Source organism: Theobroma cacao, chromosome 1, assembly GCF_053813885.1.
Source record: "Theobroma cacao isolate CCN51 chromosome 1, ASM5381388v1, whole genome shotgun sequence".
NCBI classification, from domain to species: Eukaryota; Viridiplantae; Streptophyta; class Magnoliopsida; order Malvales; family Malvaceae; genus Theobroma; species Theobroma cacao.
In genome coordinates this window covers 14,218,670-14,245,369 of record NC_142639.1, presented here as the reverse complement: position 1 = coordinate 14,245,369, position 26,700 = coordinate 14,218,670, and the positions used below count along the sequence as shown (strand labels likewise).

The window sequence follows — 26,700 nt, the reverse complement described above, 5'->3', positions numbered from 1 at the left end:
TTCAGTCTGCTTTCATAAAGACATTTTCCATGGAACATTTTTCTGCAAGAAATCATTTTCAGCAGAACAGACAATGCTAGAAAAAATAGATCAATGCATAGAGAGAAAACTATGCTTTTGCAACTTCAGAAAGGTAGCTATCAACATGGCTGGTCTTCTACTTCGACTTGTTAACTAAGTAAAACAGGAAACACATAGCAAGCAGCTTGCTCACTAAACAAATCTACGAACATAAAGCAATGTAATTAGCTGACGAGGAAATACCAAAAGTGTGTGCCGCTTCACCCTCCTTATGCACAATTGCTAAAAACTATGGCCAACCCTTGAAAAACAAACCTGCGAAATTTCGTTAAGCTAACTGCTAAAAGTAACAACACATCTGGGACCTGTTCAAGTCCCTTTCCCCTGTTGAATTTGTTGAAGAAGAGCTGCTGCCAGCTGTAATGTTGCTTGCAAGCGTTTCTGTGGATCTGCATCCCCTTCTTCCTGCATACCATTACCTTGCAATTGTTGACTTCTTTGGGCTGCTTGAGGCACTGCTGCAACTGCATTTGAGGTCTGCTGCTGCAACTGTTGCACTTGAGAAAACTGAGATGTTGAAAGCTCAGGAGTTGCCTGATTATTTTGTAAAGCATATCTCTGTGATTGTCTCAACATGTCGGACTGGTCCATTGTGTTTGTGTGCCGAAAATTCTCCCCCATAGATACATTTGAAGTATTTCCTACCTGCCTCTGCTGCCCAACAAGACATGACGCCAGTTGTGCTAGTTGTTCTGGTTGAAGGGCTGAAATAGGCATAGATAGAGGGACTGAAGATTTGATTTCCTGCAAAGTGGGTTTGCTGTTTCCAGATAATGGAATACCTGAAATTCCACCAGTACTAGAATATGTTTCTTGCACTGCCCTTGGCACAATTGACTGATGTCCCTGAACTGCAGGATCATAAGCACTACTGGAAACTTGAGATGGAGTATTTCTGGCACCAGAAACTGGATTCTGCTGATCATGAGAAGACCAGCTTGGTCCAAATATAGCATTTCGCTGGAGAGCATGATCACGTCTGTGCTCATTATACAAGTCAGACACATTTCCAACAGAATGAGCTGACCCAGAAAGTGAAAGAGGTGGAGCTGATGTAGCCCCATTCCCTGGAAAGGAGATGTCTTTATTTCCTGATCTACTTAATTCTGGATAAGATGTCATTGAAGGAAATGGCCCTGAAGGGGTTGATGGCTTTGCAAAAGATGTGTCACCATGAAAAGGTAACAAGCTTGCATCTTTTCTTTCATTTGGATGAGAAGACCCGAAACTGGAACCAGAATGCTCTAATCTCAAAACAACACCTGAAATGCTCAGTTTCCCAGGTACTTTCAGTACTTTCTCTGAAAAATCTGATGGTGGTACAAGAAATAAGGTGGTCTTATCATCTAATTTAGCAACAGCTGCCCGCTGCTTCTCTTCCAAGTAATGCATGAATTCATTGTAGAATCCCATGTCAGCATCACTTTCAGGGACAAAGAAAACAACCCAAGCACTAGATGCTTGATAGTAGTGCTTTGCAAGCATGTCTAGACCAGTCCTTGCTGTGCAATCTAAAAATTCAGGCCTGCAGCATCATGGTCAGGCTAATCAGTAATTTTAGTGAAGTCCAAAGGGTAGGAGTGCAGATGTACTATGTGACGCCCCATTAAATCAACAAGGTTCAGTCATTTTTCATAAAATAAATGAAAAAAATCAAATTTTTTTGTCAAGAAATCTAAAAATATTAAACAACAAATACGTGCATTACAAATACTTGCAGAGATCCTTCTACTTTATATTGTACCAGTAAAATAGGAAAATAAACAATTAAATCTCAATCTATCTACTGAAAAATGATACATTATTCAGTCAATTTGTGGCTTGAAACCATTACTTGAATAAGGGAAACAAAATGGAACCATCCCATTTCATAGGACACCTAATGCACCTAGGATGAATAAAGTTACTTAAAGAAAATGAAGGACTAAATGACAGCAACTAATCATTAATCAGTATAGTACCATGTTATCTATGAGAAAGGATACTGAAAAAAAAAAAAAAAAACCTATGAGAAAGGATTTTTTACTACTTACAGCATGATGTCAAGGACTTTTCCAACAGGAAAGCATCGAGCACGACAGACAGGAGTTCCACCCTTGGCTATTGTCCCCTCCCACTTCCACTCTTTCAAAGATGGCGGATCCAGTTCAGGAGTAAATCTTTTCCTTTCAATTACATTTGATTGTAGAGAACCAGATCCTACTTGAAAACCATCGTAAGATGGTTTCCAGTGATCATTCCTTTCCTCATGAGTTGGAGCTAAATTCATTGGCCGATCGGGAATCTGTTTATACCCAAAAGCTCCAGGTTCAAAGTTCTTATCAAAAGCCTCAGATTGAGTAAAATCAGAGAGCATCCTTGGAAAAGCATGTTTTTCATGTTCAAGATCAGATAAAGGATACTCCGGTAGCTCTTTCTCAGGAGGAAAGGAGCCAGTTTTCAATTTCTTGGTTCCATGGGTGGAATAGGTGTCTTCAGGCATATCCCATGGTTCTTCATAGTATGCAGTTTTCTGGGGTAATTTTGGAGGAAAGTCATGGAATCTCATTGGACTTTTACTATGTTCATACAAATCTTGTGGTAGTCGAGGATCAGGCCCCCCTTCTCCAAACCTCCAGGGTTCATATGTACTTCCAGCACTCCGTGAACTACCTTGCCTATTGAAACTGTAGACATCAGAATCACCAGAATCAAAATTTGGCATATAAGGAGATCGGATGCTTGCATCTTCTGTTAAGTCTGAAAACTTCCTATCCTGCAGAAAAATCTCAGAAGACCCCGAGCGACCATTTAACCTGAAATGTGGAGAGTTGGGGGCATTCACTGAGCCTCTTCCACTGTTGGATGGCCCGCCCTCACTCTTTGCAAAACAAATATGCACACGGGGGTTCCCAAATAACTTCCCCTGAAGAGTTTCTTTTGCCCTGCAAGCTGAAATTACACTCCTAAACCGAACAAAAGCATAACTACGACCTGGAAACACAGTAATCTTCTCTAGCTCACCAAATGGCGAAAAAGCCTTCCTTAAAATCACTTCATCCACTTTCAATAAAGCTGGAAATCCTATCCATAGGACCTCACTGGGCTCTGCACTTCTATCATTCATCTTTGATTTGTCAGGGGCAAAATGTTCAGGACTAGCATGATGTGCTCTAGGGTCCCTTGGTGAGAAAGGGGACCCTCTTACTGTAGAACGCTGCTCATCTCGACGTTGCAAGTAGTCCTCATCATGTAATGATGTCGATGACTTGTCCTGTGATCAAGAATATCACTAGGTAAGGGGAAGACCAACCCTTACTTTAAGCAGTCTTATATGATTTTAATCTAGATTGATTAAGTTTAAAAAAGCAAGGGTATAGACATCGAGTGATTGGATATGGAGAAAGAATTCAGTTATGCCTCCATACCATTGTATGCAAGAATAGCCATTTCTACTAGCAAACACACTCTATAGACATGTTGGACTATGGTGTGGCAAACTTCCAGAGCTAATGAAAAATAGCCAGCCACTGTAACAATTCACCTCAAGATCCTACTGCCTCTGTAATCAAGGTGGAAGTAAAAACACCACCTAAGGGGGCATTGTGTTGGAGGATTTTGACTAACTTTGTCAAATAAGGTATCTCTTTTTGATCATGAGGGAAATGCTGTAGAGAACAAGGCTTTAAAATTGTAACTTGGCATTCAAAAGTTTTTCACACCCCCATGTATTATCAGAGTTGCAATTCATGAAGTGAAAAACACTGCCATGTAAAAAACATACAAAGTACAAGAATAGAAAGCAAAAGAAATACAAGCTATACGAAAGCAAATAAATATGGAGTGCTAATTGTAGGACCTTCCAGTTGTATCAAGCCAAATGCCAGATTACAGAACATTATCATGTTGTGTTTACCTAAACTTGCAGCTTCTAAATGCCTCGAGTTAATTATCTGCACAGAAAAATCCCTATTTTTCAATCACAGGAACCACTTCATGTGTTAAAAGTATCTACTGTCACTTGAATAAAAGACCGCAATTAGGTAGATCAAACTAACCAAATGTAAGTTTCTAACATCTGCAACTTTTCAAACATGATCCAGTTGAACTAGATTCTACCAGTTTACTAGTTCAAAAGCAGAATCATTTGCCTCAAGTTCCAGTTGCTGCACAACCAGAAGATAGTCATAATCCTGAACAGATTCTAAACCTGGTTTTACTTATGACCACAACATAACCATCCATGTGTTCCACCGTCAAAGGTTCCCCCCCCCGCAGAGACATATATATATAATAATCAAGCTTCCATAGACTGTCAAAAATTTAATCACAGGCAATTTCATTTCATTTTGAGCACCTCTTCTACTAACTCATGTGCATACTCCAAATCTCCAATAAATATAAGAAAAGCAACAAAACCTCCACCAAGCAAGCCCCAGCAGAGAAATCTGCCTGGTCAATAATGATGAGAGTACAGGCTAAAGGCATTGGTAAGAAGCCAACAAAACTCTCCATTATGCAGAAATGGCACCTCCCTCCTCTAACTAAGAACTACAAAATATTCACACACCCCCACACACACATCTCATCATAAAAGCGAAAAACTACACAATGGTTCACAGCACAGAAACACACATAATTGAATCATAAGCTGCCACAAGCACAAGTACTCATAGTTTGCTGAGAAGACAAACAAGTTCAAACATTTATTGGACCAAAAGTCAAACATATAAACCATGCTGTGAAACTGACAGATGCATCTTTACAAGTAGAACAGATCAATGTTGTGAAAATATATAGGCTTTCAACACCTCTGAAGTGAATATGATCACTTAGATTTACAGAACAGCCAGTCAATAATTGAATCACAAAGGTTCCCGAGTCTAATCCTGCAAAACTTGCCAGAAAAACTCTTATCACAAAGACCTTTTCATCTTGGAGAGTTGAGTTCTGAGAAGACTAAATATGGAAAAGAAAAGCTAGCCTGCTCAATGTATACCTCTTGGCTGAATATTCAAATTCTCTATTGTTTATATGAACAATCATTCAATTATAATCTCGATCAAGGACTACTTAGAACTTCTATGACCAGATATAAAGAGAAGACAGTTTTTAAGCAATAAAGCATTGAGGCTTGCTTTATTTATTTATGTTATTCTAATTTTGTTATCTATTCTTTCTCTGTTGTCTCTTTCGGAGGGAATTGAATCTTGAAAAATAAGACAGGCATGCAAGATAACAATTACAACATTTAGTAATCACTTTAACACAGAAACGCCTCTTTTAACAGTCATACTTCATAATAATTAAGTAACAATTTGAAATTAAACTAAGAATGGTCGTTTAAGATTGCATATGGTCAACAGGCAGCATGAAAGTTATACTGAAGGTGATGACTAATTATTATGGGATTATAAGTTTACAAGACATTCCCCTCAATAATTTTAATGCTCACAAAATTAGCAATGTGTGCTGTGGTAAATCAATGGCAAGAGGAAGAACGAGTAATCATTTTCATCTTATATTCCAATATGTCGCAAGTTGAGAATACTTCTTGATTTACTGTCACAGCTAAAATGGAAACATTTCAGAGAAAAGAAAGATATTGACCTTGAAAGCAAGCTTGGCCATTTGTTAGCATTTGAGAAACATGTTGCTTACCAAGATTGGCTACTTGAAGTTATATTTTATGCTCTCTATCTTATACATAGTCATCGTGCAATACATTCAGATATTTGAAGAGACTGTTGGTTATGTAATGGCCAGTTTCATGGCTCTTGTTGGCACAGTTTATACCATCTGCTCCAAGTTGCTAGCTATTAGAAGAGTCTATAATGTTCACTATTTAATCAATCATCCTCCTTTAATTGAGGAAGGCACGCTGGTGCTGATTATGATTGGCTTGGTTAAACTGCAAAGGATACTTAACAACAGTATCAATTTATCCTAAAAACAATGTCAATGATCTTCCTTCTACAGCTTCCACTTTCCAATACAGTCCAAGATTCAATATTTGAAGGTCAAATTTCAACTTAGATTGGTGCTTCTATTCAAAATCTAGTAATTGTCAATTCCAGTCATTCTCCTCTTTCTCTCAGTTCCTTGTTTCCTTTATCTGACTTTATCTTTGAGATGTTATATTATTTCATTATTCTTTATATATCTTTCAACAAGGATATCATAGTAGAACTCAACTAAGATCAGTTATTGCTAGCAAAGAAAAAGGTTGATGGCTGCTGCAACTTGTTATATTTATATTATGGTCAGTTATTCACTCAGACTTAACTCCTATGCAAAATAAGAAGCTGGAATGTGAGTAATCTAGATCAAGTAGCACCAAAAGGATTCTAAAATAATTATTAGAAAACAACCTACTTCACCAGAGAACATATGTTGTTCATGTTCAAGTGTCTGCTGGTATGAGCATCTTTATAGGTTGTGGAAGTTGAGGGAGATAGATTTATTGGCAGCAGAGGAAAAGCTCTGTCTTAAGTAAATTTTCTTTTCTTTCATGGAGAAAATTTTCAAAGTGCTGCACAAGATACAATTCCTGTATCAACATAATTAATGATGACCCTATATGTACCCATTCAGCTACTGACATTAGAAAAGGATTGTAAAAAAACTAAAAGGTCAAGCCTTTTCATCATACCATTAAGGAGAACCACTGGATTTGAACAACAAAATCATATGGAGTTTACACAGACACAATGTTCTGCAGCCAACCTGTATGGCAGACATGTTCTGCATGCTTAATGAGGTAGCAACAAAATTATGATACAGAGATCGTTTTTGATTTACCACCTCAATGCAAGATCTTCAATGTAAAAGTAATGTTTCTTTGTTCAATTCAAATGTGTTGGGAATGATAATTTTCCAGGACAATAAAGTTTATCCATCATATTCAACAATTTTAACTTTCAAAAGTCCACTTCCCAGCATGGTTAAGTGCAATGAATGGATCTGAAGAAGCATTGCAGCAAAGAGTTTCCATAGAGAAAATCTATTCGTTGTACCTGTTTTGCTTGGGAATATGCATGGAAGAATTGCACGAGATAGCATTAAAAGTGAATTATATTGAATGCATAACTAGGCTCCAGGAAGATAGGAGCCACTGATTCACTTACAAACACATTTACCGTGAAGTAAAAATTCCATATACAAGTCACTGATTATTTGGTCTAAACTTGGGGAGCAGTTGACTTCTAATCAACCTTTTCAAGTTGCCATAAATTATAACTTGAAATTCTATGGATGTTAACAGTTGCATTTCATGCTGAGTGCTTGGCAAGAATAGAGAAATTAACAAAGCAAGGAAGAAAGCTTATTGACAAAATAGAACATCCATCGTAATAGAGAACCCTCTTTGAGTTTTATGGTCAAACAAAAATCTCTAGAAACCCGAGTGGTGCATTGGAAGTAAATAGCAGTGTTCCACAGACTATGTATCTTGGATGAAAATGCAACTAAAATGTTGTAATCATGCGAGTGGACAGCAAGTATTTTACTTTTGCTTTTCATTTATTATGTCATTATTCTTGAAATAATTGAGATTTCTGAACCTGATTAGACGTTTAAAGTGTTGGTAATGATTAGTCTTGAGGCATAATACTAATTGCCAAATCAAGAAAAGTGTATAGCCTGTTGTATGCAATTAAGAAGACCATGCTGAGCCTTATCAAAATCTTAACTCCATGGTGCTTACTTTAGTTTTACCAGTTACTTACTATGAATGCAACCTTTGCAGATAAAATTGTGCTGTGGAGGAGGATATAGTTTCTTAGAGTTGCTGCTACTGGGAGAAAGATGCAAATTAAAAGGACTTCCACATAAAGAATCATATAATTTGCTTTGAGGCAGTGAACTTGAGTCTTGAATATGTTGATTCACACTTATTCCCAATATGTTATTTGTTGTTATGGCATGAATCTCCAAGAATATAAACGTAGGAGGTCAGTTGCCAACCTATAATTGTTCCATATTTCTAACCAGGTATTTTGATGAAACTGCAGGGAACTCACAATCAATTGTTCAATTAAGTGGACTGCAACACTATTTTCTTCATTTATTTTGGCTCTTTTGGTTGGTGCCTTTGCTGTTTGCTTTGCATTCTTAAAAGTTGCTAAAAGGCGGAAGGATAAATAGTAAAACGTAAAATTGCATTTGATTAGAAATGACCAATTGGCAAAGATATAAAACATAGTCAAAATTAATTGTTCCATATAATAAACGTTAGAAGACCACACATTTTATTATTAAAAACAAACCAATTAAATTTTAGGAATTCAAAAACAGGCTTTTCTGTTTTTCATTTCCCGAAGTTAAAAAGCAAGCAGCAAATTAGTAACAACCAGTCAGAGCCTTAATTTGGCCAAGTTAATATTCATTTTAGATTCTAAACTTAAGCTTCTAGTTGGTTTTTCAGATTCCTTTAATGGTGAATTATGTTTATTTAAAAATCTTAATCTTCTCTTAATTTCCCTGCCAATCATCTGCTACTAAACACACAAGTTTTGGAAAACTCACTCAAATTCAAATTCATTCCAGAAAATATCAACAGTATCGAAAGACTAAGAAATAATAGTAATGGTTCAAGACTAACCGCCTTGGCAAATTCAATCCTAAGCGGATTCCCCGCTACAGGGAAACCCTGGAGCGCCTTCATGGCGGAAATAGCATCTTCTTCGTTTTTGAAATTGATAAAAGCGTAGCTTCGACCTGGCTGGAAAGCCACGCTCTCTAGTTCCCCAAACTGTAAGAAATGGTCCGTGAGGTCCGGCTCTAATATACTGTGCGATAGATTCCCCAACCAAAGGTGTCTCGACGGCGGTGCATTGCTCCTCCCCAAACTTCCCGACGGCGGGTGGTCACGTCGCGATCGGTCCCTGACTCCGCGGCCAGTCTGAAAGTAATTATTTAAAAAAAAAAAAAAAGATGATAGAAGATTTGAGTGAAAATAAGCGAAGAGAGATGAGAATGGAATTGAAAGAGAGCTGAGTGACTGACCATGGCTACCCTTTCTCTTCTCTAAGAAGAATTTGAAGAGTGATTCTTTTTCCTTCTCGGATCGATTAAGGTTTTGCAAATCTAGCTTGACTCTTCAATGAACTGCGAGAGATGTGGGGATAATCTTGTTAATTATTTATTTATTTATTTTCTTCTCATTTTAGGGTTTGCTATTTGCGGAAAAATAAAGAAATCCGAATGATGACGTGGTAATGCATTACTAATACTACCAACTTTATCGTCACACTCTTCCTTCCTCTTCTTTTTTTTTTTTTTATATTTTCTATTTTTAATGTCGAAAAACAGTATAGATAGCTCATAATTATTATTTTTAAGGAAATAAAAATTCGAATTTTATTGTTTAAATAAAAAAATTACATATAAATTACTGAAATTAAATATTAGGATGTCCATTTGTTATTATTTAAGTAAATAAAGTTGGAGTATTTAATATTTTACTCAAAAGTTTATGAGCCGAATTAACTTGTATAAATATATTTGTTTATCAATTATGTACATATGTGATATAAATTAAAATAGTTAAATTTAAAGCAGTCAATCTCAAACTTGTGTTTACGAGTTTCATATGATAATAATAATAATTTATTATATGTTCTTGAATTTGAAAATCAATAAGTATCAAATTTTAAGTACCATATGCTAAATCTGGAGAAATTTTGAAAAAAATTTTCGTTGGAAAATAAATTACCAATGAACAAAACAAGTCCTAGTCCATTGGCAGAGATGTTAGACATGGTTAGCAATGTTTGACAAGGTGTTTAATGATGTAGTATGTAATCATATTTTGTTGTATCATATTAGTAATAAAAAAATTACATAATTCTCGAATAAGTCTCTAAATTAATTAAAAAAATTGAAATAAGATCTTTATTTTTTTTATTATGTTCGATTAAGCTTTTGTACTTTTATTTCGAATCAAATAAATCTTTATGATTAATTATTGATTATTTGTCATTAATCAAAATACTGCTTATCATTTTATATCGACATAGCATTGAAATGGTATTGATATAGAGGGTAAAAAATACACATGATCATATTTGCATGCCAAATTAATATGTTACGTTATTATCAATTATAATGTGTCAGCAAAATACATCGTCATCAATTATGATATATTAGCAGTGTACCAAATCAGCGTTATACAATATATAATGATAATGAGTAAGTCAAGTATTAGTTATAAAAATTTATTTAATTCAAAATAAAAATATAAATTTTTATTTGATTTAAAATAAAAATATAAAATTTTATTTGACTTAAAATAAAAATATAAAAAATTTTATTGAACGTGACAAAAATATAAAGACTTATTTGAATTTTTCTGAAATTTTTTTGATATTACACTTAAAAAATTTATTAAGATAATTTAATTAGTATAATGTAAGTGGAGCATGAACATCCTCCTCTCTGCCGCTTCTACTTCATCCTGTTTCACTCCTTGTAATCAGAAGTCCCATTTACAAACATCAATATATAGTAACCTACGTGGATAGAACAACTGGAAATATTTGCAGTTGTTTTGATCCCGACAGAGCCTAGCTAGGCCATCCGAGCAACAAAGTTCCATATATACTTGATTAATTTTGCCTATATTGATTTAGAATTGAATATGCACTCATCTCTTTTTAGCTCTAAAGGGTCAAATTTTAAGAGCCAGTTTCTACGTAATTTTAGGAACTCATGATATAATAATTACATAAATTTACAGGAGAAAGAGACTTCAGACTTTGCGCCAGCCCCTTGTGTTTGTGTCGTTAGCTTTCCTTGGTATTTAGCTTCTAATACAGTTTGCCCAGTGGCAAAAATTGAAGGAAATGATTAAATGGATCTTGATATGGTACAGCTTTAGAAGATGAATATATAGACCACTGCGGGCTGATCAGCTTCAAGGCAAGAACGGAAGCTGCCCAAAGTTTTCAGGCACCCTGACCCAGGGACGTACCCTCACAGCTTAAAACTACTCATCACAATAATGGATTACGGCAAAATATTACACTAAAAAACAATCAGAGTATCAAAATGACTCTGTTTAGAAGCACGCACAAGAGAACAAAAACAAACAGAAGCACTAAGAGAGGATCATGGTTTGGTAGCTGTCTACGCCAGTCCGCCTAGCTAGATGGTCTAATTAATCACCACCACAACCTCCACATCCGCCACCATCGCCAGTGCTGCAACAACCACCATCACAACAGCCGATAGTGACCTGATTCGGCGGAGGCTTGTCTTTCTCGTTATCCTTTTTCTCTTTGTTTTCGTTGTCGTTGTTTGCACCATCCACGCAACCAAAAATAATCATTGATATGATTGAAATTGCAATGAAAAGTTGGCACAGTAGCAGTATGCCACCAGAGAGATTAACAATACTCTCATCATTCTCCATGGCTTCAAATATTCGAGCCATCGTTAGTTACGAAACTCTCCTCCTGCAACTAGCTATGATCCCTTATCCATGCTGATGTCCATTCATTGCTTCCTTCTTATATATATGTGAAGGGCCTCTGTGATTTCCTAGTTTCTTTCTAATGAGGGAACTTGAAGGAAAAGCATCCTCGCCTTGGTTTCTTCCCAGCACTTTCCTTCACAACAATAAAAATTTCTAAATAATACCATGTTTTTATCTATGTGTTTCTTTCTGCCGTCTCATTTGCCAAGTCAAGGTTTCATATCCAAGCCAGATAAAAACACAAATGTGTATATTCTAAGCTCCTAAATGATTCCCTGATACCGGATATTCTCAGAAGATTAAGGATCTATTTTCAAAGTCAGTTTAATGATCCAAATTAATTATAACTGTTGGAATTCTTATTAAGGCTAATACTTTAACTTAATACTAACTTTTGACAAAATTCTGGTCTCCTGCTTATCTTGTGTGACCTAACTTCAATACGTTCACACTTGGATAGAGAAAAAATGGGATATATCGAGATGAAAAGGATAGGGAAGATTGATTGTCCTTTTGATGGTTCAATTCCTAAAGTACTTCGGCTAGAGAATAGATGATGCCACATTGGTGGTGTACATTTATATGTAAAGGATCGCTATTTATCTTCCTTTGTGGGTATGGTTTTGTTCTGTTGGAGAACAGAGTATTAGAAACAAATAATGCTGAATCATGAGACATTGAAACCTACCAAGGCAAAATAAAACCCTTTCAGGTCTGATGCAAATCTTAATCGATGGGTTGGTTTGAAAAGATTTACTTCTCTTTTGTACTTATAATGGTAAGATACTAGCAGTTCAAGTTGCAGGCACATGCCACATGGAGAGTCACCTCCAGGTTCCAGAATAAGAAAACAAAAGCCAAAGATATGAGATTTGAGATCAAGAAATTGGTTTTAACCAGATTTTCCTCTAACTATCACTTTCTGTAATAACCATCCTTAAGTCAAGAATATGGTCCTTGTTACCTCAGGCTCCAATATTCTAGGACAAAAATTCTAGAAGCAGAGAAGAAAAGGTCTAAGATCAGTTCTAATTAACAGAGCTTGGTAGAAACATTACTCAAATTTGTTGAAAAGTTAAAGGCTGAGCTTTGAAAGGCAGCTATTTTAATGTTTATCTAGGTTATCATTTTCTTATAGTTAATGTTTTTTGTCTCAACTATTTGGTTCCACTGATGTGCATCTGCTACTCTGCTGATTTCATAGTAAAAACATATATCAAGTTCTGCTGTCTCACCAAATGAGCTAAATATTCACCTAAATATCCAGTCAAAACTCAAGTTACTTACCCATCAAAGTAATGCATTAAGAGAAATAATGTGGAACTTGGATGTGAAAAAGGGAGAGAAAGAGATGAGAGTTGAGAAATAGCAAATTAAGATAATTTTTCTCTTCTGACACATGGCTTAATACAATTCATGTCAGTGCAATAGACAGCAGATAAACATCTATCTAAGCTAGACCTTGCCAGATGGTGTGCAGACAAAAGGGGGCAAAAATTGAAAAAAAAAATTCAAACAAACCCATGAAATATCTCAGTTAGATGAAGTTTTAATGTGTATTTCTTCAGATTTTCTTAAATTTGACACGTGCTACTCCTAATCTCTAAATTACAATGTAAAACTAACATCTATGCAACCATTTCCCATAATACAACCTTCGGCCAAGGAGGAAGAAAGTATCCACTGGCTGCCTTTGCAAGGAAGTGCACCAAACAGCACTATCTATGAACCTAAAATTAGAAAGTGGACTTCTTTAACTTACTATACATGGACAAAACAAACCTTTTACTTAGGCAGAGGTATATCTTCGAACCTTCTATTAGACTCTAAGTTCTACAGGGAAAAACCATCTTCCTTCTCATTGAATGTACCAGTTGATTTGGCCAGTCCACCACATGTAACTACTTCCTTTATTCTCCCTTTTTGTGGGGTTTGTCCACTGCTAAAACACATGTAGATCAAGTTATGTACATAATTTGTGTATGCATAACTGTGGTGGCAGTTTCACTGGTTGAAAAGTTACTTGAAATAAAATTGACATTCTATATTTGCATGTAGGTTGAAGACAATGGTAAATATGATACAATGGATCAATTTAGTGCAAGTAAAAAAAGATAAAAAATTAGAGTTGAAAACCATGTCCAAAGTATAAAATTTATCAAAAGTACTTGAGCTTCCATTTGACCAAATGACAGTAGAAGGGAAGAATAACTTACCGACTGAATCAATGTCTGTATGTACGAAGAAACTTGCTGCTACTATCAAATAGCAAAGAATGAGCATGAGTCCTTTAAAGTAGTTAGAAGTTCCCTCCTGCAAGGTCAGCAGAATTAGCAATTAAGAACCATTCACTATAAACAGAAAAGTCTTCCGGAAAAATTGAAACAGTTTGATTGCTGAAAATAAAAAATCTTTCACATTTTATCTTTCGAAAAGTTATTTCTTGGTAAGAAATTGTTTCAAGGCTATGGGATTTGAGATGTTCACATCTAAATATGTTCCACACTCTTCGTTATCAAGATCAAATGCAGGCTGTACAAGATAGTTTTTTCTGCTATCTGCAGGCACAGGAAAATACTGCCATATTTACATGTGTTCTAGAAGACCAATTTTCTGAAATAGCAAACCTGCAACATGAAAGCCACCACTATCACAGCAAGAAAAAGCGTAGCTGTCTCAAAAAGTTGAAAATTTAAGTCCAAAGGCTGCCCCATGATCCATGCAATTATGACGCAAAACGGAATCTGCAGTCATTACAAGAATATACTAAGAATCTATGATGAGGAAGCAAAAGTCACATATTTCATGTCACTGTAAATATGAATAGAACATTATAAAAATGCAAGGCAGAAATTACTCAAGCATAACTAATTCTTTATGGCCATTATCTTTTTTTTTTCTTCTTTTAAATGGTTGACTAATGATGATGACAACTGAGGCAGGTGTCTTTGCAATTTGTGCAAGTTAAGTTCTCCACCTTGCCTTGAAGCACAGAACAAAGCCTAGTAGGATACAACTACGACATAGCATATCTTCTACTAATGAGATAAGAATGTTCATTCTTCAATAATTCCTTTTTGCTATGTGTGTAGGAGTGAAATATTGTCTAACAGTCATTTCTTTCAAGTTTACTAATTCTTTTAGTAGCCTCAAACAGAGGCAAACACAATATCAAATATAAGGGGTCCTGTTCAGCAGCTAAAAAAAAAATTATGCTGAGTCCTACTGTTTCATCTGCAGCTGCTTTCATAAGAACTGACAACTTCTGCACCAGGAAAAATTTAATACATTTCTCCCTAATTTCTGCATTCTTCCTGGTAAAGGAAACACAGTATATAATAAGAGCTTTTTCTGTCCATTTGTACCAACAACTGAGGTATAACTGATAGTACCAAAATTAGAAAGCACAAGATGATGCATATGACGCGATTAACATGCATCTTCAATTGATAATAGGTTGCATGACTTTGTATAAAGTTTGCACCTACCCCAAACATGGCTATCTGTGTCGATGAGCCTATTGCCACTCCCAAAGAAATGTCCTGCACAAGAGATTGATTTTGTCTTGCTGAAGATTATGCTAACAAATTAATTATGCAGAGTTTACCACAGGTGGACATACTTACAAGTTTATCTTTCATGGCAAACATAATAGCACCTGCATGCTCTGCAGCATTTCCAACAATGGGCAGCAAGATAACACTGATAAATGCTACGGGAATTTTCAAGGCAGTAGATGCTCCCTGAAAACAGCAATCATATACATTGTAAGAGCATTTCAAAAAGCACAATATACCTTGTAATATATAAACTTTTACTAGCATAATACTAGAATTCCGCACCTCGTATGATATGTGGAGAAAACATCTAAATTTTTACTGAATAGAAAAAAGGAAGCTTGGACACTTCAGAAAATTTTTTCTGAAAGCTACTTTTACAATCTCACAATTCAGAACGGAGTCAACAGACTACAATTACAGGCCAATGCTGAGTAAGCAAATTTTATCTCTTCCTTCTACGAGCTTTGGTTATGGAAGAAGGAGAAGAAGGTATCAGCAACAACTGAATTTATTGCGGGACAGCTCATGATTTTCATATCAATCTACTATGTGCCTCGGCATTTAGCATTGGGTAGACCTCATACAATAGCTGTCCTAACTCTACCCTAACTTTTGTCTCATTTCTTCTGGAGTAATCACAAACACTTTTTTAATTATAAATCTACTACCAGAAATTCAGTGCATATTCCTGAATAATCTAATTTTTCAATTATTCAACCATTTCATTTTACCAAGTTCAATGTTGGCCAGATTAGTCAAGGCAGAAAGGACAGAGCTTTCATCTAAAGAAGAAACCACAAACTTTCCTCATAAAAAACTTGGTCATTGCCAAAGGCATACCAAGTCACTAATCATGTAATACAGGACTTGATATGGTAAGTGGAAGATAAATTACCTCTATGGCATCAACCAAATATTCTGAGAGTACTGCAATCCACACAGTCAGAATCGATAGCCATACTATTGCTTCCCACATGGAGATCTCAGGGGCTTCATCATCCTCTGAAATTTCAGTCTCACTCTCTCCCTGAAAATCATGACATCTATCAGATATGCTATAAATGAAAGATCCAAGAAGATCAAGAAAAACTAAAACAAGGCTTCAAGACCATTTATGCTTTCCAAAAAGATTTTCCTCTGTTACAAAGGCAAATTTAATTAGCAAAAGCTATTAAAGGATCACTGCTTACAGGGATCAAGTTCAGTAAATCATGTCTTAGAGCCAAGATAACAGCACATAAGTAACAACTCTAATCAAGACCAACCTCATTGTCCTTGACCATATCATATAGTTTCTTCTGGCTCTTCAACTGAAAGTAGAGATAGGCAGCATATGCTAAAAGCATGACACAGCTACTGAACCTTGAAAGAGCCAACTCAGACTTCCCAAAATGCAGTTCTGTACGTGTAGAATGCAAGACAGCAGGGAATAACAGTCCCATGACTGACATCAACAACAACCCAGAGTTCACTCCAGCAGCTGCCTATGAAGAACATTAGCATTATTCAATCCTTTCCCGAACAAATTACAAAAGTACAACAAATAACGGAAATGTAAGTAAGCGCTTTATTTCTTGATCTAAAATTTAACTGTTACGTAGTGTCAACATACCTTATTAAACACTTGTTCCCTCTTCATAATGACAAGTCCTCCACTGAAAAATGCACAACCAAGCACTAGCAACATGTTGGACAAAATTGAGCCCAGTAGTGACTGTTGAACAACACGAATCATGCCATTTCTCAACGCAAAAATTGATATGATCAACTCAGTTGCATTTCCAAAAGTAGCATTTAAAAGCCCACCAACTGCAAAGCTCAGTTCAAAGTACAACAAGTTACTGCAAATGCAAATTAGTTAGTCGTAGAAGAAATTCAGGTTAATATGTGACATCTGTTAGGTTTTGGATATTTCAGTTATCCCTATAATGAGGCAGATGACCATACTTTCTAATTCATGCTTCACAGAAAATGCAAAATTGCATTTGATAGGAAGGTTGTTTAAGAAAAATTTCACATAGTCATTGGATTTCAATCAGTTTTTCATAAATGCAAAAAGTGACTGAATTCATGAATGATTTCCGATCATTTTGAAATTGTTATCCTCTATACTTTTTCACTGTCAATGCATAAAGCTTAAAAAGTAGAGGCAATAGGTTCTCACTAATGAAATCTGGCATATTGATATAAACCAAAACTTTGATGCTGTACAAATTTGAATGTTTACTTCTAAAGAATGGAAAAGAGGGAGACTTCATTAAAATTAAAATTAAAAATAAAATCACCTGTGGGTCCAGTGAAACAAGCCAGCTGCCTACATAAAAAATAACCCCATCTGTATTAGGCACTAATCAATCCACATAATTGCAGCATAAACTAAGTGCATTTTAGAAGGAAGTGCATGCCACAATTTAACAAATGGTCCAAGAACCTAAACTAATTTCTCCTCCTCATAAAAAATCAATAAATGAACCTTTTGACACTTTTAGACAAATACTATAGGGTTCAATTCATTTGCTGAAGCAGCAGTGTTTGGAATATCCATTACCAACAGAGATGTTGTCCAGAATCAAACAAGTCAAGAAATCACAGAACTTTACATGTGAACAAAAAAAAAAAAAAAAGGATACAAATGAGAGAGCAATGAAGCTTACTCTGTAGCATAGCCAAGCCGCTCAGCCAGTGGTATGATCCCCAACAAGCTCAAAGGAAAAACTAGACCCTGAAACACACTTGAAAAAATAAGGCTACGCTTGGTTGTTACTAATTTCTTTCCCAATTTGCTTTTGTTTCCTAGATGTTGCTATAAAGCAAAACCGTTAATAGAAAGCAAAATCATAATTGCTTAGAATGTGACATCAATTTTAACATAATTATGATGCATATAAAAGCAAAGCAGATACATATAAAAATTATTAACCTTCAAAAATATTGTTTATATTTGCATTAAAAAATAACGATCACACCAAACCTAAATGAACATGCAATCAGTATATCTATGTTATGGGAAATACTGGCAGAGAATGAAATGAGGAGAAAACTCACATGATAACCAGTAGCTTTTTCGACAAAGATGGCTGCAGGGCCAAAAATCATAAGAATATTAAGTTTGGTAGAGAAGACAACAATCCTGATGCTATTCCACACATTATTGTTGCACTTCATGTCAATTATATCGCTGCAATGTGTTGTCTCTTTAAAGAAATGCTTCTTCATCGTTATTGAGTCAGCACTTGCCAGTTTTTCATCTTCAAGTTCCAGCACTGCTCTTTCCTCCAATGATAGAATCTATTCAAACAATACCCTTGTTTTTCTCAAAAATCACCATTCAACAAAACAAAAACAGAAAAACACACAAAAACTTGCATCCGAAGAAATTAAAGAAAGAAAGAAAGAAAGAAAGAAAGAACCTCAGCATGGGATTGAATCCGAACAAAGGGTCGATTGTTGCCGAGGTCAATGCTTTTGTTGATGTGATGGTTGGTTTCTGGGTCATCCATGGAGTAGTTTCAGTTTCAGACAGAGAAAACAATGAAATTTCCATGTCCAAACAGGTAATTCATGTTCCACACAAAACCATTGATTCTTCCTGAACACTTGGAAGAAAAAAAGAAAATGGATTGTCCGTTGGGGATTGTTCTTTCCACGTTTTTGTCTTTGTCTTTGTCTTGAAAGAATGGAAACTTCAAGGAAAGCGAAGAAACGACCTTTAGAAACTTATAAGTTGTAAAAAGTCAATGCGTTTGGTTTTCTTCACCATCCAAAATGACGGAGCAAAAGAAAAAGAAAGGGAAGACGGAAGAGAAATGGGGTTTGAGAGGGAAACAAAAAAAGAACGACTCAAACGAGGAATGAATCAAGCGGCATTGTCGGTAAACTTTTCACGGCTATTTTTCAGAGAGAGAGACTCTGCGTCTCCGTTCGAACAGGGGAAGGCCCTTCGAATTTTACAACACAAATTAGAAAGGCGCCGTTTTTGAGTCTTTTCGTCTTTGCAATGCAAAGTCAAATAGTCAATTTTGTATGCGGTTTCCCACTTCGACCGTTACCGTTGGTTTTTCTGCTCATCCAGATTTTGTTTTTTGTCGTCCTGTTATAAAACAAATTTGGCCAAAAAATGTACTAATAAAATTGTGAATTAATTAATTACCCTATTTATTACAATTACAAAATACATTAAATCAAAATAATTTGTCAAATTTCAATTCATTTATAATAACAAAATCATATTGTGGAATATATATTTATTAATCATGATACTCCTAATCATTATGAAAATTCATTTATTTTTATATCTATATAAGTTTATATTTATATTTAAAATAGTATGTATTCAAATATAAATAAATAAATAAATTATACGATAGAAAAGAGTAATAATAAAAAGATAAATCGTGTATTTGTATAATCATTTAATCATAACACGATAAACTATAATAAAAAATCTTATCAATCAAAACACTCAAAACAAATTCTATTGTTTTTTTTTTTAAATGGTAACAATAACAAAAGCGATAATAACATCATGTTGCTTGTATATCCAAATATAAATTAGATTTCATATGGTTGATATTAATTCTTTATTTTTTAAAAAAATATTAAAAATAAAGAAAAATAATAAAAAACAAATATTATTTGTTTATACATAAGAACGGGAAAAAACCTGCCTAACTTCTCATACTAAGAGAGCCTATCATGTCCCTAACAAGTAACGAACGCAAATCTAAAGGTAGATTGATCAAAGTAGCCGTTCCCAACGAACAATGCTGAGACACATTAACAAGAAAATTTGTACGCATGTTAACTTCTCTTAAAATATGACTCATATCTCTCACCCAGCCCTCTTGGATCAAAACAATACAATCATGACCTAGAGTAGTGTACGAATGAGATGTCACCACGCCCTCCCTAAAAAATTGAACTGCCACTGCCACTGCCACATCCAATTCCACAACTAGATTGTTTAATTGCAATCTCTTTGCCAACAATAAACCCTCTCTAATGCTCCAAAGTTTCGCTGAAAAACTATCCATAGAGTCAATGTTGAGGATGACACCACCAATCCATTTCCCATTATTATCTCGTATCAATCCACTTGCAGATGCACACCCTAAAATCGATTGATAAGCACCATCCGTATTAAAAATAAAGTAATACGATTATTCAGGTGGCTTCTACTTTACCCATCTTGACCACCCTATTGCTACATTGCTTCCTTTCCATGGCTTATCTAATTTCTCTAACAAGATGTCGAGACTTATTTCACAACTTATTAGGAGTCTGTTTGGTCTGATTTTTTTTTAATTTAAAAGTTATTATAAAGTTCTTTTGAAAAATAATAGTTTTTAAAATTAAGTTAAAATTATTTGGTAAATTTCTTTTTATAAGTTATAATTTTTGTTAAAACTATCATAAAAAGTATTTCTTTTTTTTGAAAGAGTAATATTGTAATTATTTGTAATAAATGAGGATATTTTTGAAATAAAAATAAATTTTTTTTTATATTTTTAAAAGAAAAGAAGAAAAAGCTCATCTTTGGAGTTTTTTTAAGCTCTTTTTTTTTTAAATTTTATTCTTAAAAAAAATTATTTTTTTTAGAGTTTATCAAAAAATCATGTTTAGCCTGACTTTTACTTTTAAAACGTAAATAAGTTGAAAAAAAGTTAGACCAAACATACACTAGGACATAAAACAAGACCAAACATGCACTAAGACATTGCCTTTCCAAAATTCTCAAAATATCATAATAAATTGCGCACTCCACAACACATTATCAATAAAACTAATTTTACTAGAATAGTTTCTCCAAAGCCATTCCTTTCACTCTAAATTAAAAAAATTTATCTCATCAATATCAAAACGTAACCCATAACTCCAAACCTCTTTTGCATAAACGCAGTCTCTAAAAAAGTGCAAAGCTGATTCAATACCATGTAGGCATCGGAAACAAGTCGCATCCTCCACGATCTTTTTCTTCATTCATATTGAGTTTATCATGAAACAAAGTTCACGTGAAAAACTGAACATTCTTTGTATAGTGCAGATGTCAAATCCACTTGAGATTATCCAGTTACAAGTTTTCCAATCTGTTGAATTTGTATTAGTCTATAGGTGGAGCTAGCTAAGAAACCTCCATTACACCCATCACACCAATATATTTTGGTCCACTCAAGCATTAATTTTTGAAATTGAGATTGCTCTTATTTTCAATAACTTAATTAAAGAAAGTAGGTGTCCAGTAGAATCAAGTTGCCATTCCTTACTGCCATCAAGAAATTCAACAACCTTTCGAAAAAGCAACTTATTTTCAACGATACTAAAAATATAACGAATGAAAGAACTATCACCCATTTACTAATTATTTCAAAAACTAACAACTTTATCATCACCAATAATTCATTATTTATCTAAGTTCAATAATGTCCTGCACTTCAAAATACCTCTCCAAGTAAAAAAAACAGCAGAGGTACAGACCTCCAAACACGATATAAACTATAGAGTCTTAAAAAAAATTTAAATCCGACGTCCATGGAATGAAAAATAAATAACAAAAAGCTTTAACAATAGTGAAAAACGGCTTAGTTGGGCTTAATTAGAAATAGGGGCCCATTTTAAACATTTAAAAATGGGCTAAATCAGGATATAAATGCAGCCCAGGATAGCAAATCCCAATGCTTTTATTGCCCGTAGGCCCAGCCTGCAGGCAGGTTTTCTTCCCTCTCAATTCTCAAACGAACAGAAAACAAACAGGCACCCCCTAGTTTCTAGTCGTTCGTAAATCGGCAAGAACACAGAAAAACAGCCGAAGGAGAAGCCAAAAACAAAGAAAGAATGGGAACAAAATCTCGAGGCGTTAAGTCCAGACCTTGCAATTCGATACCTCCTTCAAATCCCTCCCCCATCTCCCCTCCTCTCCTCCATCAGGTACCTTTCCCTCTCCTTTTTTCCACCTTCTGTTTGTTTCTCGGAAATCCACGACATAAAAGAAAAACAACTGTAGAGAATATTTTCTTTTCTTTTTTTGCACTTAATCGCTTTAAATTTTTGAACTTTTCTTTCGTAATTATATAAAATGTGACTAGGGAGTAGGAACAATCTCGAAAATATCTAAAAATCATGCCGTATTTAAAGATAATGATAAAATTAGTAGAACTTACTCTGTTTGTGTCTCGAGAAAATTGAAATTATGTCAAAAATGCTTTACCTCCTTAAGCATTGAAGCGTTTCCTATGTATTGTGGAAATGTAGATTAATCTAAATGCTGTCAAAATGTTAGTGTAATATGACTTAGTTCTGCTATTCTTTTTTAACAAACTTTTGCCATAGGATGAAGCTAATGAAGAATATCGTGTAGATGGTACTGATTGTGGAGCATCGGAGGGTGCTGGCTCCAGTCAAGATAATGATAATAATGATGATGATGTTGTAGTTCCTGATTCTGTTGAAGAGGTGGATAGATGTGCAGGAGAAAACCATGGTGCAGGGCCTAGCAGAGAATGTATTTTTGTAGATTGGTTAGAACAAGAGTCTTGTATTAGATGCAATAGCCGAACTGGTCAGGTTTTGGTTTGCAGTGAAAATGGCTGCCCGGTTACTATACATGAAGTGTGCATGAATTGTAATCCTAAATTTGACAATATGGGTAAATTTTACTGCCCTTACTGCTGGTACAAGCGAGAACTAGTGAGGACCAAAGAGTTGAGAAGGAAAGCTATGTTGGCAAGGAAGGAATTGTCAAACTTTATATGTTTGAAGAGAGATGGTGGAAATGAGGAAATGCAGGTAGATGAAACAGAAACCATGAAAGCTGCCAGTGTATCAACAATGGCGGGGAAGATAAATACTGGTGATTCTGAAAATGGGCTGAATGATAAAAATAATGAGAGAATACATCATGATCAGGAGGAAACACCGGGTGTTGAGTCCATAAGCAAATCTGATGAGGAAAGAAACTCTAGAGCTCGTGGGTCTGAAAATTTTGGGGATGGAGAAAGGATACAAGATGAGGATATAGAAAATGCTTCTGATAGTGAAGATGATGAAATTGATGAGGATCAATGGCAAATACAACCAATTAGTTCAAGCCATTTAGAAATAGAGAAAGGTGCACTTCCTGTATCAACTAAAGAAACTTCTGACAATGTAGGTGTATTAGAAGAGAACAAGGAAGAGCCAGTGCTCCCAAATGCAGTTGGAACTACTATGGCACTAATAACCAGTGATGCTACATCCAAGGTGCCTGCAATTGAAAGTTTTGAGTTTGTATTACCTGATTTGAATACTGAGACACTCGTAGTGCGTCAAAAGCGTGTCAAACGAACAGCTCAGAAGGAGTGGCCTCAGAAAGTTGATTCACCAAAGATGCCATCCTCTGAACCAAGTACTAGTGCAAAGGATAAGAAGATGAACCAACAAGGAAAAGCTACAGCAGCAAAAAATTCTGTGCAATGCCAAGAATTAAACAAGCGATTGTAAGTTGTTAAGGGTTTTACATTTTGGCTAAAAGTATCCATGTTGAGCATGTTATATTTTGTTGCGAAGTCATAGTTAGTGCCTTGGTTTTTTGTTAACTAGTTACTACTATAGTAAAATTACCTTATATTTTCATCTAACTTGCAGTGTGAGTTCGAAATTGGGTACTGAAAAGCGTAGGCGATTACACTGGACAGCTGAAGAGGAAGATATGCTGAAGGTATGATTAGGGACGCTATGTTCCTCCCTTTTTCTATATTTTGTATTTGCTAACATGCTATGCTTTAACTTTTGGGATCGATTCTACATGATTTTTTCTACATATCTGTTTCTTTATTTAAATATATTTGAAACAATATTTTCATTGGTTAACATATATACTGCTTGGGGAACCAATCATTTTTTCTATAGATGTGTATAGTATTTTGTAAAAGTTTCCCACTGACATCCTATGCTAACTTGTTAAACAGGACATTCCTATTAATTAATAATTTTTTAAGTTGTAAGCTTCAGACAATCATATAAAACACACAGTTTCCTTAATAGTGTTGATGACTAACAAAAAAAGTTTCTACATGTCCTGCCCTATGCTATTTTCTAACTATTGGCAAGAATCAGTGCCGAATATCTTGAACAGATGAGGCATGCCTTTCTTTTGCCTTTTGCCTTTACAGGCACATGCCCCAGAAAGGTGCCTTGCCAGGAGTCACCAGACTCATAGGTGCTTTTGCTAGATTGAGCTAAGCCATAGTGTCTAGGCATGCATGTGTTTTGACTATTCTGATGTGATGGACAAGTTAGCAGGAATTCAATATTTAATTTTCTCTGTTCCATCAATTTTTTTCTTTATTGCCATATATTTTTATACTGCAGGAGGGAGTGCGTAGATTTTCAAGTATAGTGAATAAAAATATCCCCTGGAGGAAAATTTTGGAGTTTGGTCATCATGTTTTCCATTCAACTCGTACTCCAGTTGACCTTAAGGATAAATGGAAGAATATTATAGCCAAAGAGGCCCCAAAGTAACAGGGGAGCATGATTAAATCTGGAGGTATAAGGTAATGTTTTTAGTTGTTGATATGTCTGTCTTGCTGAAATTATCTCTTATAGAGGAGGTGGGTGGCTAGGTGCCTGATATGTGAAAAGTAGAAGTTATTGTTCTATAATGCATTTGGATGTTTTTAAATTGTTCTATAAATTGGATTATGTTTCTTTGACCCCCCTTTTTATTAAGGTGATGCCCAAGTTGCCACATGGTTGTACATTTTTGACAAATGGGTGACTCTGGAATTTAACATTTCCTAAAATCTTTGAGTGACCAACTTTCACTTTGATTTGGTGTTTTTGATTCCCTAACAGGACATTAAAAGTATAAATGATATTTGAGATGGGTCAGCAGTTAGGATTTGTTCAAAAGTTCTCAGTCATGGTAATATTAGCCATCAAAATGTCATACCCTTTACCCTATCAGACTTTTAACCAAATTAAGGCCAGCTTTCTGAACTGGTTCATGCCAGTATCTTATATATGGATTATCTTGGTAACTTTAAAACAGTGAAATCAAGCTTGGGATCAGGGTATCTAGTTTCAGAACTACTAGATCATAAAAATCTCTTGGCATTTGGCCATAGAATTTTGTTTAGTGATGCAATAATATGCATTTTGTTCCAAAATGCCTTCGTCAACCCAACACTACTCTCCACCCAAAAAAAAAAAAATTGAAAAAGAAGTAAATTTAGGACACAACAAACATACAACATATTTGCAGACTTTGTTGTCATCAGGTGCTTCTTATATTTTCTCTTGCAGACAACGGGCAGCGTCTGAGCTCGGGGATGTAATCTCTGCTGTGTTATAAGGTCAAATTGCCTTTTGATTTCACCTGGCCTGATTGCATTCTTGGTCCAAGGAAATGGAGAAAATAGGCCTTTGAAGGGAATGTTATGGAAAGTGTATATATATATATATATATATTCTTTTTATTCAACTTGAATATTTTAAGCAGTGTAGATGTTTTGACATTTTTGGCTTCAGTCACTTGTTCTATATTTTAGTCTACTTATTTCCATTGTTAGACTATTTTTCAGACTCTCACAAGCAAGTCATGCAAACCACATATTCATGTTTTATACATTGCACTTGCATCGATTGCAAGCAAGTCATGTCAATTAGATTTATATGTTTTTAAGCCGCTAGATTTTAAATATATCCTCGTAATTCAAGATGCTTAAATTTGTTTTCCTTTTATTTTTATACTTGATTTGATGTGGCATAGCTCATCATCTATGAAAATGTAGTAAAACTCTTGTAATGTTTTCACTTTTCTGGCAAATTATATTCTCTAAACAATTAAATTTGTTATCTTCAAATATAAGCTTTCCTTTCTCTTATTCCTGTCGCTGCTAAGGGTGTAAAGACTGACCACTGCTCTGTCTAAGTAACTTTTATATAGTGTAGACATTCTCCTCTCCTTGGGTGGACCAACATTTAATGTAATGGGATATGAGAATAACAATGATTTGGTTATTAAGGAGTGAAGGAAGTGATTGCCTGCTGAAGAGCGAGTGTAAATCAGCTTACAATCGATCATGTTGTGAGCATCGATTTGTAGTTTTAGTAGTGTTCAGTACGTACACAGATTTGCCTAACTTACATTCAGTCATGTGTCAGGATGGGAAATGGGAGGGGGGAAGGGGTGTGGAAAAATGTTAACGAGGTTCTTGATTTTGTCGAAACAATAGTCTGTACCAACAAAAAATAAAGAAACAATACCTTTTTGGCAGTCTGTGTTTTAGTGCTAGTTTCTGAGTATTCAATGCTAATGATGAAGGCGATCATAAACTTTTAGGCGTACGTTTCAAGGTTGTAGGTCTATTGTTGGAGTTTCTGTCTTTCCAGCGAGTGCAGCAGCAACTTATCAACTTCATATAATAATGCGATTGTTGCAGCAATCACAAATCCTTTGTTAGCTTAAGGGTAAGGGTGTTTTATTTATATAATATAGCACAAGAGGACCTGTTTATGAGCAACAGAACGCGTGGTCTCTTTGCTAGTAAGGACAAGAGTATCTAGTATTATCTGAGTTGATGGCAAGGTAATCCAAGGTGCAATTTAGTCTTCAGTTTATGATTT

The 26,700-nt window shown here is 35.1% G+C and overlaps 4 protein-coding genes across 6 annotated transcripts; 2 read left to right on the top strand and 2 right to left on the bottom strand.

The window, feature by feature from the left end:
• Window positions 1-77: 77 nt before the first annotated feature.
• Window positions 78-9,228, bottom strand: LOC18612544 (RNA recognition motif (RRM)-containing protein). Of its 2 annotated transcripts, XM_007049402.3 has the most exons (4): window positions 9,067-9,228; window positions 8,663-8,962; window positions 2,115-3,334; window positions 78-1,606 (listed from the first exon to the last, which is right to left on the bottom strand). In XM_007049402.3, exons 1-4 carry the CDS (start codon window positions 9,067-9,069, stop codon window positions 391-393), a joined length of 2,739 nt encoding a protein of 912 aa, XP_007049464.3. In that variant the 5' UTR covers window positions 9,070-9,228; the 3' UTR covers window positions 78-390. The 2 variants fall into 2 exon arrangements, with proteins under 2 accessions (XP_007049464.3, XP_088662423.1); XM_088806297.1 differs by lacking the exons at window positions 8,663-8,962; window positions 9,067-9,228 and adding an exon at window positions 3,977-3,991.
• A 3,845-nt stretch (window positions 9,229-13,073) lies between these two features.
• Window positions 13,074-19,036, bottom strand: LOC18612542 (vacuolar cation/proton exchanger 3-like). Of its 2 annotated transcripts, none has more exons than XM_088802953.1 (12): window positions 18,507-19,036; window positions 18,142-18,384; window positions 17,751-17,818; window positions 17,382-17,410; window positions 16,709-16,905; window positions 16,362-16,580; window positions 15,992-16,123; window positions 15,163-15,279; window positions 15,025-15,078; window positions 14,164-14,280; window positions 13,753-13,849; window positions 13,074-13,478 (listed from the first exon to the last, which is right to left on the bottom strand). In XM_088802953.1, exons 1-12 carry the CDS (start codon window positions 18,594-18,596, stop codon window positions 13,447-13,449), a joined length of 1,395 nt encoding a protein of 464 aa, XP_088659079.1. In that variant the 5' UTR covers window positions 18,597-19,036; the 3' UTR covers window positions 13,074-13,446. The 2 variants fall into 2 exon arrangements, with proteins under 2 accessions (XP_088659079.1, XP_007049462.3); XM_007049400.3 differs by having other exon boundaries at window positions 13,074-13,475.
• LOC108661002 (putative mitochondrial protein AtMg00370) lies at window positions 15,384-15,955 on the top strand. Its single transcript, XM_018116600.2, is given in 4 exon segments — window positions 15,384-15,390; window positions 15,529-15,586; window positions 15,588-15,770; window positions 15,772-15,955. Coding segments are annotated over 4 exon segments (432 nt in total).
• A 2,782-nt stretch (window positions 19,037-21,818) lies between the features above and the next one.
• Window positions 21,819-25,642, top strand: LOC18612541 (Homeodomain-like superfamily protein). Its single transcript, XM_007049396.3, has 5 exons — window positions 21,819-22,020; window positions 22,423-23,567; window positions 23,716-23,788; window positions 24,442-24,626; window positions 25,378-25,642. The coding sequence occupies exons 1-4, from the start codon at window positions 21,928-21,930 to the stop codon at window positions 24,592-24,594; spliced, it is 1,464 nt and encodes a 487-aa protein (XP_007049458.3). The 5' UTR covers window positions 21,819-21,927; the 3' UTR covers window positions 24,595-24,626; window positions 25,378-25,642.
• Window positions 25,643-26,700: the final 1,058 nt, after the last annotated feature.

Bases quoted from the DNA above. Each gene is read 5' to 3' on its own strand.
- LOC18612544 (XM_007049402.3), bottom strand. The intron at 3,335-8,662 runs GTTAGTCTTGAA...TCTTGATCACAG, and splicing joins GGATTGAATTTGCCAAGGCG to GACAAGTCATCGACATCATT. The intron at 1,607-2,114 runs GTAAGTAGTAAA...ATGATGCTGCAG, and splicing joins AAAGTCCTTGACATCATGCT to GCCTGAATTTTTAGATTGCA.
- LOC18612542 (XM_088802953.1), bottom strand. From the start codon at position 18,596: ATGGATGACCCAGAAACCAACCATCACATCAACAAAAGCATTGACCTC. The intron at 16,906-17,381 runs GTGATTTTATTT...TGAGCTTTGCAG, and splicing joins TTGTTTCACTGGACCCACAG to TTGGTGGGCTTTTAAATGCT. The intron at 13,479-13,752 runs GTAAGTTATTCT...CATGTGTTTTAG, and splicing joins TACAGACATTGATTCAGTCG to CAGTGGACAAACCCCACAAA.
- LOC18612541 (XM_007049396.3), top strand. From the start codon at position 21,928: ATGGGAACAAAATCTCGAGGCGTTAAGTCCAGACCTTGCAATTCGATA. The intron at 22,021-22,422 runs GTACCTTTCCCT...CTTTTGCCATAG, and splicing joins CCCCTCCTCTCCTCCATCAG to GATGAAGCTAATGAAGAATA. The intron at 23,789-24,441 runs GTATGATTAGGG...TTTATACTGCAG, and splicing joins AAGAGGAAGATATGCTGAAG to GAGGGAGTGCGTAGATTTTC.